The sequence below is a fragment of the Onychostoma macrolepis genome, chromosome 19 (genome assembly GCF_012432095.1).
Source record: "Onychostoma macrolepis isolate SWU-2019 chromosome 19, ASM1243209v1, whole genome shotgun sequence".
Classification (NCBI taxonomy): domain Eukaryota; kingdom Metazoa; phylum Chordata; class Actinopteri; order Cypriniformes; family Cyprinidae; genus Onychostoma; species Onychostoma macrolepis.
Window position 1 is genome coordinate 19337505 of NC_081173.1, and position 15862 is coordinate 19353366.

Here is a 15862-nt window from a genome sequence, read left to right on the forward strand (position 1 = left end):
CAACAGTAGGGAGTCCTTATCTGACAGTTCATCGATAAAACGTAAGTAGGCCTACTGTCATTATCAACATTATTACAGGTTTAAATAGTACAACAACTTTAAGTGCCGTGTTTAAAACGTCCTCGGAAAAGTTTGCGAGAAGCGCCAAAACATTGGGTTGCGCGCGAAATCCTCGACAGATTTCGAACAGAAAACAACGCTATCCTAAACTGATAAATTATTTTCCAGTTTTTTTTCCAATGTGCTGCATATACGCAAATGAGCCGTCGTTGTTTGTTAAACGAGAAATGTTATCCCTTGTAAAACACACGTTTTCTTTAGCATTATGTATCTGGTTAATTCTCGCAGAACACTTGCGCTCCGAGACAAAACGCTTTCCGAGACATGTAATTCTCTTAGCTCGCACTTTTGGTAGTGTGACATTGAGCCAAAGACGACAAACCAAATCATTAAACATGTTAATTCTTCAGTACATTCGCAAAAGGGTGTGATAAGCGCACACGGTTAGTAGTAAAAATTCGCTCGGATTATCCCTCATTTCGCCCCGGGCTTTTGGCTGCCGAGTCTGACTGGACCTGCAGGCTGCTCACCGGGCCGGGTTGGACCAGGTGCCCCGAGGCGAGCTCTGTCCAAATCCCTCAGGGACAAGGAACCAGTACAACTCTTACCCTGCAGCTCTGCTTTGACTGTGGATTATAGGACAAACACTGGTATCTCCGTAAACACTCAGACACATGCATACACAGAGAAAGGCCAGACGCTCTCAGCCCGGGGCAACAAGATACAGAGCCCGTGCTATTTAGATTGATGTAGGCCACTTTGATTTAAAACTCTCATCCAGCACTTCTTCTGTGTGATAAGGAGAAACAATTGGACACTGTGTGGTTCTTAAAGAGAGCACTGTCATTAAAGGTCAAGAGAGGGTCTAGAATATATAATGTTGAAGCAATATCAAGCCTTAGAACATAAGAATTGCCAAATATTGTTATATACTGTGTCAGTACTAAATTTGTCTGAATTGTTTTTACACACTGGCCGAAAATGTGATCAAGTGAACATGTGCTGTTGTTCCCCTAAGGAACAATTTCGGCCTGATCTGACTTCTAAAATGATTTATAACTGGTGTAACATAAAATGACAACTGATTTAGTCAAAACATAATATCTTTGATTTAAATTTATAATAATTTAGATGTTACTACAAGCAGTGCATTTTTAAGTCAACAAAATATTTTTATAATGTACTGCTTTTCAAGAGTGCATTTCACAAAAAGACACACTGTGCATGTATTGTTAAATATAATTTATTTTATACCACACAAAAACATTTATATTACTTTTTTTTTAAAAACATATCAGGTTGGAGGAGTTCAGAGACATCAGTAACCTCATCGGCACAGTTCAAGGTGATGTTCTGGAGAACTTTTAACCACATTTATGATGGTGATAAAAGTTTAGCATTATGGACCATTATAGGGCAAAAAAAAAAAAAAAAAAAATAGTTCAGAGACCCAGGAGGTCATTTGATTCAAAAGAATATGATGCACAAAGATGACTTTTCACATGATAATAGTCATCAGCTGGTCTCATGACTTTTCTCAGATTGTCCGTTATTGGGCAGCAGTGGCAGCACCCATGCGCAGAAGCTCTTTCCTATGCGTAAGAATGATATCGAAACTGGACTGGAGCCGGTTCTGCTGCTCCTGGACACGGTTTTGTAAGGTGCGAACCCACCGGATAAGGGCCAGGCGACGATACATAGTCAGTTGGACCTGATGCTTCTCCATCTCCTGTGCCTTAAACCTCTCCCGGTCCTGTAGCGTCCAAACAGCCTCCATAAGGTCCGGCAGCTCAGAACAGGGGTTGGTGTCCGAGTCCGACGAGCCGTCTTCAACTGCATCAGCGCCCTCCAGGCTCTCTCGACGCCGCTCTGCCTTCTTATCCACTTGGTTTTGGTTTTTCAGGGTGTCCACAGTTGCAATCCCATTGTCTGCCATTGGACGTTCACGGCAGATTTGATCCCAGATGGAATTGTGGGCCCCTGAGCCCCCGATGTCACCACTCTCTGTGCTGAGTGGGGAAGAGCTTTCTGACCTGTAACTGAATTCAAACTCTTCATCACTGTCAGCCCAATCTATTACACCATCCTCCTCTTCGTCATCATCCAGTAGGTCCTCTACTTTCTCACTCTCTCCCAACGCCTTCTCCTTTTCATCCATCACTCTCCTCATCTCTTCATCAACCTTGCCTTCTTCTGCGCCATCTGGAGGCACTCTGCCGCCCATATCGTCTCCACTTTCAATCTCAGGAAGAGGCTCCAAAGGGCTCCAGCATGGCAGACGAGACAAGGGGGAAAGGGGTCCAGGTCCATAGTGATTGGCAGAAAGGGGCAGATCACGGCCCAAAGCTCTTGGACGCACCTGGTTACGATTTTCATCTCCTGTCATGGGGTCATCATCCTGTCCCAGGAAGTTAAAGTTACCATCTTTCTCACATCTCTTCTGACTGTTGGTATGGATGCGCAGAGTTGACGGTGGTCCAACCAGAGCTTGACTTCCAAGGACAGGGTTCATGGCCCGATCTTGCTGAAGCATTTTTGTTTGAGATTCACTCGCTCTTTGAAAAGGGGAGCGAGAGAGAGAAAAAAAAAGAAGAGTTAGTGGTTTGACAGAAGAGTCTTTACAGGATGCAAAAGCAAATTATTATATTTTGGCTGTGAATATAGTTTCAGACAAAACAGAAAAGTGCTGAAAGGCCACTAAAACACTGTAAATAATATCGGTGGCTAAAAACCCTCGCTAATAATGGTTAAAATAATACATGAAATATTCAGTGGTGCAATTCCACGGCATGTTCTCCATTTCGGTGACATGAAATATTCAGATGTCCTCTCACAGATATAGTCCACGTAATAACTTCGGGGGCCTGTCAATCATTCGGCGTGACAGGCGCTGCGCGGCCATGTGGTGCTGAAGAACAGCAACCAGCGATTCAGGGTTGCGCGCCTGAGGCGCAAATAATAAAATGATTGAGGACATAAAATCTGCAAGTAGTCCAATTCCGCCCCAAGAACAGGACCGAATATTTGTGCTAACCTGAACGGCTCGGTGCATTTCGGTATAATTAAAATTTCTGCTGTAATTTACTTGACGATTCGTGCAGTTCGATTGGAATAGCTCGAAGCGCCGCGTTAAAATAAATATATACGACGCATGAAGGAAATCAATGAACATTAAACCACCAATCAAACGCGTTTTTTGGAGCTCGATGCTCGACTAGCTGCCTAACGAGCACAAACGTTATCAAAATAAATGTTATCGCAGATTCAGATAGTCGACCAAAACAAATCAGTAACAGTCGATCGCAAAAACCAAGAAAAAATAAAAATACTGATAAATAGAATACAGATAAACACAGGTTGGATTACGTAAGAGCGAGCGGCGTTACGCTAGTCTCACCCCATCTCTCAGCTTCTCTCGCTCGGCCGGGAACGCGGCGAGAAACAGAGCACATCCACAGAGCGCCTAAACCTCCTCCAATTTTATCTAGCCGTTACATAAATGGCTGATTGACAATTACATTTGAGAATCAATTATTAGAGGGCATTGTCTTACGGTTTGTTGTCCGTTTTTCGTCCGCGAATAAGATACAGTGTCCTCCCTGTTTTCCCCTCCTCCGACCGACCCTCTCTAGCGATGTTAATCTGATTCCTCCTCTCTCTCTCTCCCTCCCATCCGCTCCCTTTTCCCGTGCACTGCAACGGACCACTGGGCTATGACTCACTTCCTAAACTGGGAAGGGACCACATAAGAAGGAAACCGGTTAAATGAGTGGAAAATAGTGTGGGGAAACTAATTTGGGGGCGCTAAATTAAGGCTCGAACCCTCCAAAAACAGGTCAAAACAAATAATAAAAGTATAGGGTCTTAAAAGTAGATATTTTTTACTTTTCATTACGATCAATTCTGGCAATACATATCCAAAATATACGTACTGTCATTATCATATTATTATAGAATTAAATATATCACAGAAACCTTTGTTTTACTTGAAATGACAGTTGACGGTTAGCTATCTGTGCAAAAGGCGCAAAACTACAGTTTGATTTGGCGAGATTGCAGGAAAAGTCCTACAAAGTGTAAAATACCCTCAATGTCATCAGACAAGAGTTAAGGATGACCTTTCTACAACCAGGTTTATACCCCTTAATGGGCCTGCAGTTTTGTTGTTGTAGTTCTATGAAGGCTTATCATGAGGCACTGTGTGACTGTGTTTTGGTGCTTGCACATCAGACAGACTCAGTAAGTACATTCCCTCCCTATCCCATGACAAGCAATTGCTGGCGACAGAAAAGAACTCTTCTCTCCCCCCTCCTCACTCTGTCCAACAACATCCCCATTCAAGTGTTGCACCTTCAGGCTGTCTCTACTCTCTCCCCCCTTCCATCTCTCAATAATAGCCTTAACACATGAAAAATACATCAAATAAAAAGTCTGCCTGCGGCTTCGTCACATGGAAAATCATCTACATCAAGCAAACAATCCGGGGAAGGAACGGGAATGAAGATGAGAGCAAGAGACAAGAGATGCTTGAAGTTGCCTCGTAAAATGAGCTTCAACACTTGCTGTATGAGTTCAAAAACATATTACCTGTAAAACACAACGGGTTAGATGCAAGTTTATGCCACTAAATAAAAAAAGCTGGATTGTGTCCCACACATACATGATAACTTGCAGTAAAAGCGCGCTGTTGCCAGAAAACTGAAGCACTTGTTTGGATGCGAGCAGCCTGCAGTTATGACCCATTTCCCTCAGTTCAGTTGCGGTTTGAGCAGTGACAGAGCCCAGAGGGACTCACCCCTGGCACTGCTGTCAAAAGCCACCACTCAGATCCAGTATGGCAGCTACTGCACATTCAACCAGTTGCCCAGAAGCTCTCCATATATACACATAGACTACATGGCTTGGCAGGCAACATGGAATTAGTTTTCTAGTTTGACAAGGTCAATTATCTTCAAAAGAGCATTTCTTTTTGGGATCATTGGTTAAAACGAAATGTGCGATGCAGAGGCTCAACATGTTGCTGGAACCAAACTCGCTTTTAAAAAAAAACGCATTTTACAAATGAACTCAAAATCATCCAGCGGTATCTCAGTATTCTCTTGATAATATAGTCACAAATCAGAGGTTGTGTCAAGCCTGTAGCAAGGTTGATCTTTAAAAAAAAAAAAAAAAAAAAAACAGAAATAAAAAATAAAAAGGAAATTCCAGCACCAGAAAAGAGCTGGATTAGAAGCACTTACAAAAACAGTTAACCGAAGCATAACCAGACAAGGTGGTATCCATTTGAGCAGGTTAAATAGGAAACATTCTTGGCAGTAAAAATCCAAATGGACGTGATGATTTAAAATACAGTTTAATACACAATTTTATAAAAACAAATAAAATTACATCACTTAAAAGGAAAACACAATATTTACATGATTGAAATAATCTAAAACAAGCCAAACTCTCAACATCATAGCATTTAGTATGGACAATGGGACAAATATAATTATGTATTAATTGTTAGTAACACTGGGAAGTCTGGAAGCAATTTTAGTTTTCCAGATAGCTGAAAATACTTCGTGGTGGTCCTGTAGGTTTGAGGGAGTTCCCAAGACATGGCCGCTTGGCAGCAGGGCTAAAAGAGTCCATCTGTCCTCTTTTCTTAATCTGCAAAGTTAATTTACTCATTTTTACTCATGCTTATGAACAAATGGCATTATATTAAAAAAGAAAAAAAAAAAGCTATCATTATACAACAACACTCAAGATAAATGTTTTAAAGTAATTAGACACCTCAACTTGTAGTGTCTTAATTAACAATCATTCTAAGACTACAGCTCCATCCTGTGGTAGAACTAATATATTAAAAATCATGCATCAAGGAAAACTGTCAGAATTTCTTTTGGTTCTACTCCCTTTCCATAAATTTTATTCTAGTAAAATATCCTTGTAAAAATGTAAATAACATGGAAAAAATTAATGATCAAACAAAGTACCTGTTTTCTGGGTCCCTCTGATGCACGTGGCTCTTTTTCCGGTGACAGGGTTTGGAAGAGGAAACCTCGTGAGTTACGAGGGGCCAAGGGGTTGCTGTCAGAGATGCTGGCTAACTTTTGCAACATTGCTCGAGGCTGACTGAGTAATGAGCCTCTCTTGACCTGAAGATAAAATACAAGTCAAAAGATTACAAACCTGTGAAATATTTCCTCTTAAAAGCAATTTAAACAAGTTGACAGTGATATTGCTATAACAAATACTAGAACAACCAACACTAATAAACTAAAATTTACACAGGAAGTAGAGAACAGCATGAGGGAGTGTGCTGTGGATACTGACCACAGTGGGCTGAAATGGCTTTAGGAACTGGTTGGAATTGGGAGCCACCTTCTCTTGCAAAGGAGCAGCTGAAGGGTCTGTGAACAGGTTTAAAAAAAAAACCTTCAGTATCTTTGTAGCTGGCAGTTTTAGAAGTGTATCCAGGAGAAAATGCCCATCATGGGGCAAACAAATAGTCAACCAGCACTACAGTCCTCAATACTGTCAGAAAACGTGAATTAGTGCATCGTGATTTTGCTGATCTTTACTATCTTAGTACCTTTCTTTTGAAGGGCCTTAGCAGTTAGCTTCTTAGCTAGCTTCATAAATTGACTGTCCTCTTCTTCAATCTTTTCCTCATCATCTGCATCCTCTCCCTTTTTGGCCTGAGCTTCAGTCTACAGAACAGGATCCAAGTCAGACACATGCACACAAGCATGAACACATAGCATTTTTTTTTTTTACACACACACACACCTGTTCTCTCAACCACTGTTCCCTCTCTAGCCGTTCTTTACGTCTTTGCAACTCTAGTTGATCGATTTCTTCATCTTCCTCTTCCTCATTTCCATCAGGACCCATTCCACCAAACTCAAAGTTATCATCTGGACAAAACAAACAGAAACAGAAAAAGAAAAAAGAAACTACATGAATACAGGTCAGACACATCTACTCCAGTTAACTGCTACAAGCACTGTCAAGTTCAAACACTCTTCAACATCAGTATACTGAGGGGTGGGATCCAGATCACAAACTGAACACACCAATGTTTTTCCAGCGGAAACGCCGAGCTCGTCCAGGTCCATCAGAATGCAGATCTCCATCAGCGAGGTAACGCTCCTGATACAGCCGCAGTCTTCGCTTATCATCATCCAAGACCTGCTTCCTGTAAGGAGAACATAACGAGCCTCATATTCCTAGTGAAAGACAGTCTACAGAAGAAGTGCAGTCATTTCTAAAAGCAATCAGGTTTAAGGCATTTCTAACATTTATGGAGTTGACTGATCACATGGCATAACAGAACTACCCAGCTTTGATAAATAAGTTGGCTCCCCCATGTGGCACATTGATGTTACAACAATTTCTAGCAGCAGACAAGTCCACTTGTGCTGTCAACTGTAAAGTGCAAAGCTACCAAAAAAGCATTTCAGCTGCTTTTGCAAGTACTTACATGTTCTACCACCTACTAAAAGAGCAAGTCAGGAGGAATAAGATAACATATCTTACATGTGAATCTTGTTAACTTGGTCCATCAGTTCCTCATCTGATGGCAAATCTTCCTGTATCTCCTCCTCCTCGTATTCATCACCACCATCATCATCCTCATCCTCACTGCCCACATCACTGCCAGACAACTCTGCCTCGGATTCCACAAACTCTGCTAAACGGCTGTTGGGACACAAATAACATGTATAGATAATCAAACACACATAAAATCACTGTCACATAAGATGAAATATATTCATTAAGCAGTAATTCCCAACCTCTACTACAATGGTTACATTGTTCATAAAATCTCTGAAAAACAAATTGACATACATTTTCTTTTTGCCAGTGCGTCGTCCAAAGACCGCTTCCCTTTCCTCTTCCTGCTCCTCCTCCTCCTCATTCTCAGTTTCCTCTTCTTCAGCATCCGATTTATCCTCATTTTCATCCTTAAATTAAAAACAAATATTTACAGCACTAAGCACTGAAAGAGTACTAACAAATACAGGCAAACATTCACATTCACCACTGCAGTGTGTAATTTCTATGCCACTACACAACATTGCATAAAAATAAATAAATAAATAAATAAATAATTTAACCCTTCTGCGGCCTTCGGTCATTTCTGACCGGAGAATTTTACATTTCTAATTTTAAAAATCGTAGCTTCACCAGAATGGTACGAAACTCAGACTGTTATGGCACCTGGTATGTGAACACACAAAAAATTGAGAGCATGATTCAAAAAGTTAAGTGGTCGTAAAAAAGTGTCACACTCATGGTCTTCGGTCAAAATGACCGACCATAGGAAATGAATGGAAAACGGGAAAAATGAAAAGTACAGACATTTTTGTGTGTACAATCTACAAATCCCCAACAATGCAGAAAAACATTGCACAGCAATGAAGGGTGAAACTCTAAAACATCAAGAGTGTAAAACAGATACATCCACTCACACACACACACACACACACACACACTTGTACACACACACACACCCCAGTGAACTGGTGTGCCTGTAACACAGCAACTATGTAAAATAAAATCAATAATTCAACTACATTGCAGTTAAAAAGTGGACAACAAGGAATGGGTTATACTCTAAAACATCAAGAGTGTAAAACAGATACATCCACTCACACACACACACACACACACACACACACACACAAATGACTTGGTATGGCTATAACCATATAGCCAAAATGAGTTAGAGTGAAATAAGAGGTTGAAATCAGATCAGACCCTGAAGGATTAGGCTCTGATAAAGCATTCTTCTTCATTTTTGTTACATTTTTATAGTTTTTTAATGTGTGTAACAAAATGCTTTGTGTTCAGGGTTGACTAGTAACAATAATGCAAAAATCTATATAATACCCTATATAATAATAATAAAAATAATGCAAAAAAAATAATAAACCTTTACAAAAAGTAGTCTTTGAGAATGCCTAAATATAAATTTATATCGACAACTTAATAAAAAGTAAAAAATGATGTCTAAAAACAACTAGGGAATTCACAAGAGACTCTATAGAATCCTATACAGGCAACTAGTGGTTACACCATGAAATTACATGTTTTTCTTTCTTTGCTCACACCAGGAGGCGCTAATCTGCATTCAAAAAATTGGATTTTAAAGGCCTAGTGTCTATTTTCATCTGAAATACTGCATAAATTGAAAAATAATTTGAAAAAATGTGAAAAAAATTTTTTTGTACTATTTTCAATGGGAAAAATCTATCATAATTATTGCATAAATATTAAATAGTACCATAAAATTCTCTCAAAATACAAAAGAAAAAAGACAAAATATTATTGAACAAAAATATATTAGACTGATTTTACTGAAGGAAAAAAAAAATTAAATTTCAGGTGTCCGGTCACTTTTGACCGTGAAGGCCATGAGTGTGACTCCCAAATAAGGAACGCAGAAGGGTTAAAAAAAAAAGTATTTTCCCCCCCCTGAACCCCCATCCCCCCCCATTTTCTAGACAAACAGGTAGTCCCACCCCAAACTCACACCACTGGTTGAACCAATGTGGGCACATTGGGCAAAGTAACAAATGTTTTCTAAGAGCTTTTATTTGTTGAGTACCTTTTCACTGAGGCTGTCATCTGACAGGAGCCTGAACTCACAGTCACCTTCCTCCTCTTCCTCAATTATGTTCTTGTTCCTATGGGGACAGTATGAGGATATAAAGCATTTAGTATTTGGAGCAACAAAATACAAACTATAATTTTTAAGGATATGCAATGAACCTATGTACATCGATTATAGCTTAGTACCTGTTCGTTTCAGATGGCTTTTCAAAGGCAGGACTTGAGACTGATCGCAGTGACAAAGCAGCTAAAAACAGGTTAGACAGAGTTTGTTACCTACGAAACTTAACAAGTATCACTTTAACCCTCAGTATAAACAACAAGACTTACACGGGCTTCCTGTGAACTTGCCAGAGCAGAGAGCCAGGAGCTGGTCCATGTCTGCCTCTGAGCTGCCTTGACTCTCCCCTCGTTGCACTTCTGGCTCCAAGGTCTTGTTCTTCTCCTTGGGCTTGACGACTGGCTCTTCAGGCTGTGTAGAAAAAGCTCCAGAGCACAACCCCAGCAGCTCATCCTCTGCTGCAGGCTGAGAAGCCCCTGGCTGGGTCTGCCCTGCACCGAAGCCCCCTGAGCAGAGCCCTAGGAGCTCACCCATGTTAGCATCCATGGCGTTTTCATCCAGACTGTCTAGTATAAGCTGCCGTTTGTGGGAACGGCTAGGCACACCGCGGGGACCAACATTTAAGAAGCCATCGGCATCTAGTAGCTGGGAGTGGGTGTCCTCCTCCAGTGAGAAGCGACCCTGGGAGTCCCCAGCTGGAGGGAGGGCAGACTCACTCGGGGAAGAGGGAGCATAAAGGTCTTGAGAATCCTCCACAGGGAGGGAGAGGGAGGGTTCAGACATCTTACCTGAGCTCTGAAAAAATATTTAGTATCTGTTAAATTTACTTATTAAAATGGCAAATCATCATTGTCATTTACAACAAGATTTAGAAGACTCAATTACATTCAGTGAACGCGCAGCTTTTTGTTGGCCAAAACTGCAAATTTGCAAGAATAACTTGAGCACAAGTGAAATTTGTGTGGAGAGCTTTTTTTTGCCCTTGCAAGGCTGTTGAAATGACTGGATATCTCCCACAAAATTTTGCCAAACAGCAGTAAAATGTGACATTTTGCAAAAAATAATTAGGCCAAACAAACTGCATTTCAGGAGTTCCAAGAGACTCTCACCTTTGAAGCAGAGCCGAGGAAGCTGGATCTGAAGAGGCAGGGAGATGGAGAGCGGAACGCACGGTTGGACAGGCCTCTGCCTGCAGCTCTATTGACTGGCTGGTATGACGGGATCATTGAGCCCATCAGCTCAAAGCTACTGTTATGACTGCTGTCTTTGGCCAATGAAAGGGTGTCATCCTCCTCTGTGAAAAGAATGAAAATTCAGTCTGATTTCACATATATTTGATACTACCAATACTAAAAGACTGACCAGTTGTCAGAGCAACAGGTATAATAACTTATTGTTTTAAATAAGAAACAGTAAAACAGAGTATGTAATATCCATACGCACTCACCCATTTTATTGTCAGCTTCATGGCCAGCTGCGCCTAATCTTCTTACACCATCCCTGGACAGAAAAAGACATTCAGTTAGTAGGACTACAGAAAGTGTGTTGCAGCGCAATTAGGAAACATATACATACCCTGTGCGGGAACAAGAATTGCCAGCAAACAGCATCAATGTTCCATCAGTGTCTGCTGGAGTTGGAGAAGGACTTTTGAAGCCTGGGGAAGGGCATGTTTTTACTGAAACTTCATCTTCACCTTCCTCTTTGTCCACTGCCTCTTCTCCCTCCTCCACTTCATCACCACCATCACCCAACAATTCATCAACACCCTAAAAAAAAAAAAAAAAAAAAAAAGAATGGAAATAAAATTAAAATTGATGACTATAAAATGAGAAAAGTCATGTTAAGAGTAGTAGACCAATCCAAAAGTGATGCCAATTTTTAGTACCTCTTCATCCTCTGACTCAGTCATCTCTGCTTCCTCTTCTTCCTCACAATCCTCATTGTCAAGGCGATGTAGAGCAGCTCTGCGCTCCCTCTCCTCCTTCCTGCGGATGGCCATAGCTTGTTGCAAGCGAGACTTCAACAGTACCAGTTTCTCACCTACAAAGATGCAAACAATGAGCAATAAAAAAACAAACACATTAAAACAGCTTCCATACCTGGAAATCAAAGCACTGTGGTAAAAATAGTGATTGTACCTGGTTTGACATTTGCAGGCTCATCCTCTCCCTCATTGACAGTTATTGTGATTGTTTCAGAGCGTAGTTCTTCCTGTCCTGAGGGGGCGCTGTCTTTACTCACCACATTAAGCTGCAATGTGCGCTCCCTTTTAGGGCGAGGAGCAGGTTGGATGTGCTTCATGAAGCGTTCCTGTAGTGCTTTCAGAGCTGTATTACACACACACACAAAGTCAATCACTAATGGTGTAAAAGGGTGAAGGACATTTAAAAAGTGATAATCCAAAAGCTCACCTGGGTTTTCCTGAGGTGGCTCCAACTGGACAAAAGCCCCATCATCTGCACACAACTTCACCACAGGAGGAGGATCTAGACCAAGTTCTCTTAGTCTGGCTAGTTTATCCTTGCGAGGTTTGAGCATCTGAGCAGCAGTCTGGGCCTGATCAACTGAGACCTGTTGCTTTTCTTGGTCCTTGTCTGAGTGTTTATCTCCATCAGTTTCTTGCTCAATGGGAGTTTCTTTCTCTTGACCCACAGTTTTGGGTTCATCAGTGCTCATGTCATGTTCTACTTCTGCTTCGTTTGAGGTCTGTGGGTTGCTATCATTTGTAGGATTGTCCTGATGAGTGCTGGTGGCTGTGTCTGCTAGAGGTAGGGATGTCGAGGAGGACTGGTTATCCAGAGAAGATTCTGTTGGAGGGCTTGAGTCCTGCTCAGGCATGTGCTGAGATCTTGTGGTTTGAGCTGAAGGTGGTTGAGTAGTGGTCTCTAAAATACAAGCCTGGTACTTGGCAGACCTTAAGGACACGTGAAAAAAATATATACTGTTTATTTCTACTGTATGAACATATACAGGAGATCAATTAGTTCATTAGTGATAGACTCGATCGCATACTTGAGCAAAGCCATTGCACAACCCTCAGGACGAGGTCTTCTCTTGAAGAACTGGTCGATACTTTTGGGCTCTGGCATATAATATGGCAGATTGAGCATAGACTCTGCAAATGTATAAAAAGACAGCAGTGTCAGAGAGCAATTTTATTATCCTGAAGTGATTTGCCCCTGGAGATATATATATATTTTTTTAAAGAAGTCATAAGCTTAAAGCTAAATCTATTTGATCTAAAATACAGTAAGAGAGTAATTTTGTGAACTATTACAAAAAAAACAACAACAGTTTCCTATTTGAATACATTTTTTTCTCCATGATGGCAAAGCTGAATTTTCAGCTATTACTCTATTCTTCAGCGTCACATGATCCTTCAGAAATCATTCTTAATATGCTGATTTGGTGTTCAAGAAATATTTAGTCTTATTATCAATGTTGAAAACAGTTGTGCTGCTTAATTTTTGTGGAAACCATGATACATGAATAGAAAGTTCAAAAGAACAGCATTCACTTGATTGTTTTAGTCTAACTGAAATCAAACTCCTAAAGTGCAAGTAAATGCACTTTGTGAGCCTAGCAGTTGAAACTTCTGAACTGACCTCGCACAAGTCTCTGACTCTCACTGTGAAGCTCCTTGATTGCCTCCTTGCTGGCTTTTGCTGCTTTCCTCTCCTGAAAACAAGTCAGTGATTTTAATATACTCAATTAACACAATCAATGAGACTGTATCACTATAATTAAAAAATCTCACCTTGCGTGGTGACCTGTTCTCTTGTTCCTCATCTCCACTGAACTCAGACAGATGAGGCTAGAGATATATAATATAAAAAGTAACCATAAATAACAGATTCAAATCATGTGGTGACTTCAGATAGTGGAAGCAAACGTCTGTGCTTACTTTGTGTTTGGCCTTCTTTTTCACAGCTGATCGGATAGCATCTAGAGACTCTTCCTCTTCACCTTCCAATTGCGGTTCAGAGTCTTCTTCTAACTGGGCGTCAAATAGATCAGAGTCTCCGAGCAAACAACCGCTGTCATTAAGTGCTTTGATTGGAAGGGCCTCCTTAAAATGAGAAAAAAGTAAACGAAAGTGATTAAAACAAATAATTGTGAAACGGTTAGTTGTTAAATGTTCTAAGCACCCACCTCTGTTTTTTCTTTCAGTCGTTTTACAAGGGCAACGTTGCGTTTCTCTTTTTCTTTGCGTCTCTGTGACTTCTCCCTCTTCTTTGCTTCTTTTGGTTTGACTTGGACTTCCACTTTCTCTGGCTCACTCTCATCACTGTCCATTGAGATACGGTATACTCGTTTTCCTCGCTTCTTTTTGATGCTTTCAGTCTCATTAGTCTTTGTCTCCTCATCACTGGACTCTGACAGGACCAGAGCATTTGCCATTCCAGCCTCTTCCTGCTCCCCATCGCTGTCACTGTCCTGCAGTGCCTTCCGAGAGCGGCCCTTCCGACTAACTGTGATATCTTCATCTGAATCTGAAACACAATGGTTGAAAAAGGATCTGTCATCCCACAATATATTTTAGGTGTCACTGCTCAGAAGTGTCAAAAGCATTCCCTTTGCTCATTCATCAACAAATACAAAGCAGTTGGGATGAATCAAATTCTCAAATAGTAGTTTCTCTACCATAAAAAAATAAAAACAAACATCTTATCCAACTAACCTTGTTGGTCTACAGTTACCATGTTGGTGTCAATCACAGGCTCCTCCAATGGTGAGCCCATTCCACTATCTGAATCACTTGCAGCTGTTCTTGCCTCAGCCAGATCTACAGGCTATAAAATATTACATTTGGTATGCATGTTAATACTCATTTGACAGACTTCCATTACAAAACTAAAACTAGTTTAATTTGATAAATCGCGTGCTTTTATAAACACAAAAGAATGTAAATATCGCATTGTAACTACATACCTTTCACGAGCGCTAAGTTGCATTGTAACTAGAAAGCAACCTACACCATCTCTATTATTCTTTCCTTTTGCTGTAAACACTAACTTACATGGACTATAATAAAAAGAAATTCGACATTGCCAACAATTAAGATAAAAAAGCAATTAGAGTGTGCACAATTCCTCTGGCCTTACGTGACAAAAGACAGGATGAATAGCTAAGCTGGTTAGCTAAACACAAATAACCTGAATTCATTTAAAATCTTTATCACCTGTTGGGCGAATTAGTTGTCAGCTAGTATTTGTTCAACAAATGTAGTCGTTTACATGTATTTTGGAAGTAATATATTGTTATTTTGCTCTGATACGTTACCCGCTCAGACAGAAGAGAGCTCATCTTTAGGTCGTGTCTTGAGTTTTATTCGGTACAAAACTACATCAATCGCACGATGCAGACACTCCAAAGCCGTATAAACGTAAAATACGCAGTCTTTTTATCCAAAATGTCATAAAATCTAAATGCAAACGTTATTTTTACAATGCCAAAATGTATACATCCTTCTCCCGCCCGATAGTGGTAAACGAATAGAACGTCACCCTTCGCGCGCTGGGCTCGAGCGCTTTTCTTTAACTTTCTCCGTCATTCTTTTCGAGAATCGCTATTGGATGAACGGTTGTTAGGCGCTTTTGGGCTGTGCTGATTGGACAGGACGGTCAGAGCTGAAACACCAATGACGCGTCGGATTGGTCAATGCTGACTGTAAATGGACAACAACAGTTCAAGCAAATAAGGCAAGTTGCCACATGGGGGCAGGATATTTCTATAATAAAATATGCAGCAACTTTCAGTAGTATGCCAAGATAACACGTAAATAGAAAAAGAAAAACATCCACAACCTTTGGAGTGTTTGTTAATGATTAATCCTTTGACCAATTGACAGTAACTTTGCTATTAACCAATACACGTGTCAAATGGCACTTACAACTGAAATGAGTGTGCGCGCAGCAGATTTTCCCTGGATTTAGATGGTCAGCTGAACTGCATTAATTTCAGTGCCATGAGCCCTTGCTAAAATCAAATTATGTAATGCTACACGCAACTTGGCTAGCCTGTATATCCGTGTACTTCACCGCCCAAACCTTTATCATTTTCCCGTTGTGTGTCAATGTGCGCGTCCACCAACCGAATTTCGCGTCCCCGCGCATGCGCATTTACAAATCC

The 15862-nt window shown here is 40.7% G+C and overlaps 2 protein-coding genes across 3 annotated transcripts; both read right to left on the reverse strand.

Annotated features, from left to right (window-relative positions):
- Positions 1-1317: 1317 nt before the first annotated feature.
- On the reverse strand, positions 1318-3590 carry LOC131525917 (UPF0500 protein C1orf216). Its single transcript, XM_058753918.1, has 2 exons — positions 3458-3590; positions 1318-2615 (listed from the first exon to the last, which is right to left on the reverse strand). The coding sequence occupies exons 1-2, from the start codon at positions 3460-3462 to the stop codon at positions 1610-1612; spliced, it is 1011 nt and encodes a 336-aa protein (XP_058609901.1). The 5' UTR covers positions 3463-3590; the 3' UTR covers positions 1318-1609.
- Positions 3591-5435: 1845 nt separating this feature from the next.
- LOC131525358 (claspin) lies at positions 5436-15760 on the reverse strand. Of its 2 annotated transcripts, none has more exons than XM_058752846.1 (24): positions 15624-15760; positions 14412-14523; positions 13883-14223; positions 13635-13799; positions 13488-13544; positions 13336-13408; positions 12743-12845; positions 12142-12644; positions 11869-12057; positions 11616-11770; positions 11303-11496; positions 11175-11227; positions 10837-11021; positions 9997-10522; positions 9853-9913; positions 9662-9740; positions 7900-8015; positions 7588-7749; positions 7125-7246; positions 6838-6965; positions 6641-6758; positions 6382-6458; positions 6042-6203; positions 5436-5712 (listed from the first exon to the last, which is right to left on the reverse strand). In XM_058752846.1, exons 2-24 carry the CDS (start codon positions 14470-14472, stop codon positions 5596-5598), a joined length of 3747 nt encoding a protein of 1248 aa, XP_058608829.1. In that variant the 5' UTR covers positions 14473-14523; positions 15624-15760; the 3' UTR covers positions 5436-5595. The 2 variants fall into 2 exon arrangements, with proteins under 2 accessions (XP_058608829.1, XP_058608828.1); XM_058752845.1 differs by lacking the exon at positions 15624-15760 and adding an exon at positions 15014-15599.
- Positions 15761-15862: the final 102 nt, after the last annotated feature.

Coding starts and splice junctions, on each gene's coding strand:
- LOC131525358 (XM_058752845.1), bottom strand. CDS start 15,037: ATGAGCTCTCTTCTGTCTGAGCGG. Junction 13,545..13,634: donor AAAAGAAGGCCAAACACAAA/GTAAGCACAGAC, acceptor ATATATCTCTAG/CCTCATCTGTCTGAGTTCAG. Junction 10,523..10,836: donor TCCTCGGCTCTGCTTCAAAG/GTGAGAGTCTCT, acceptor ATATTTTTTCAG/AGCTCAGGTAAGATGTCTGA.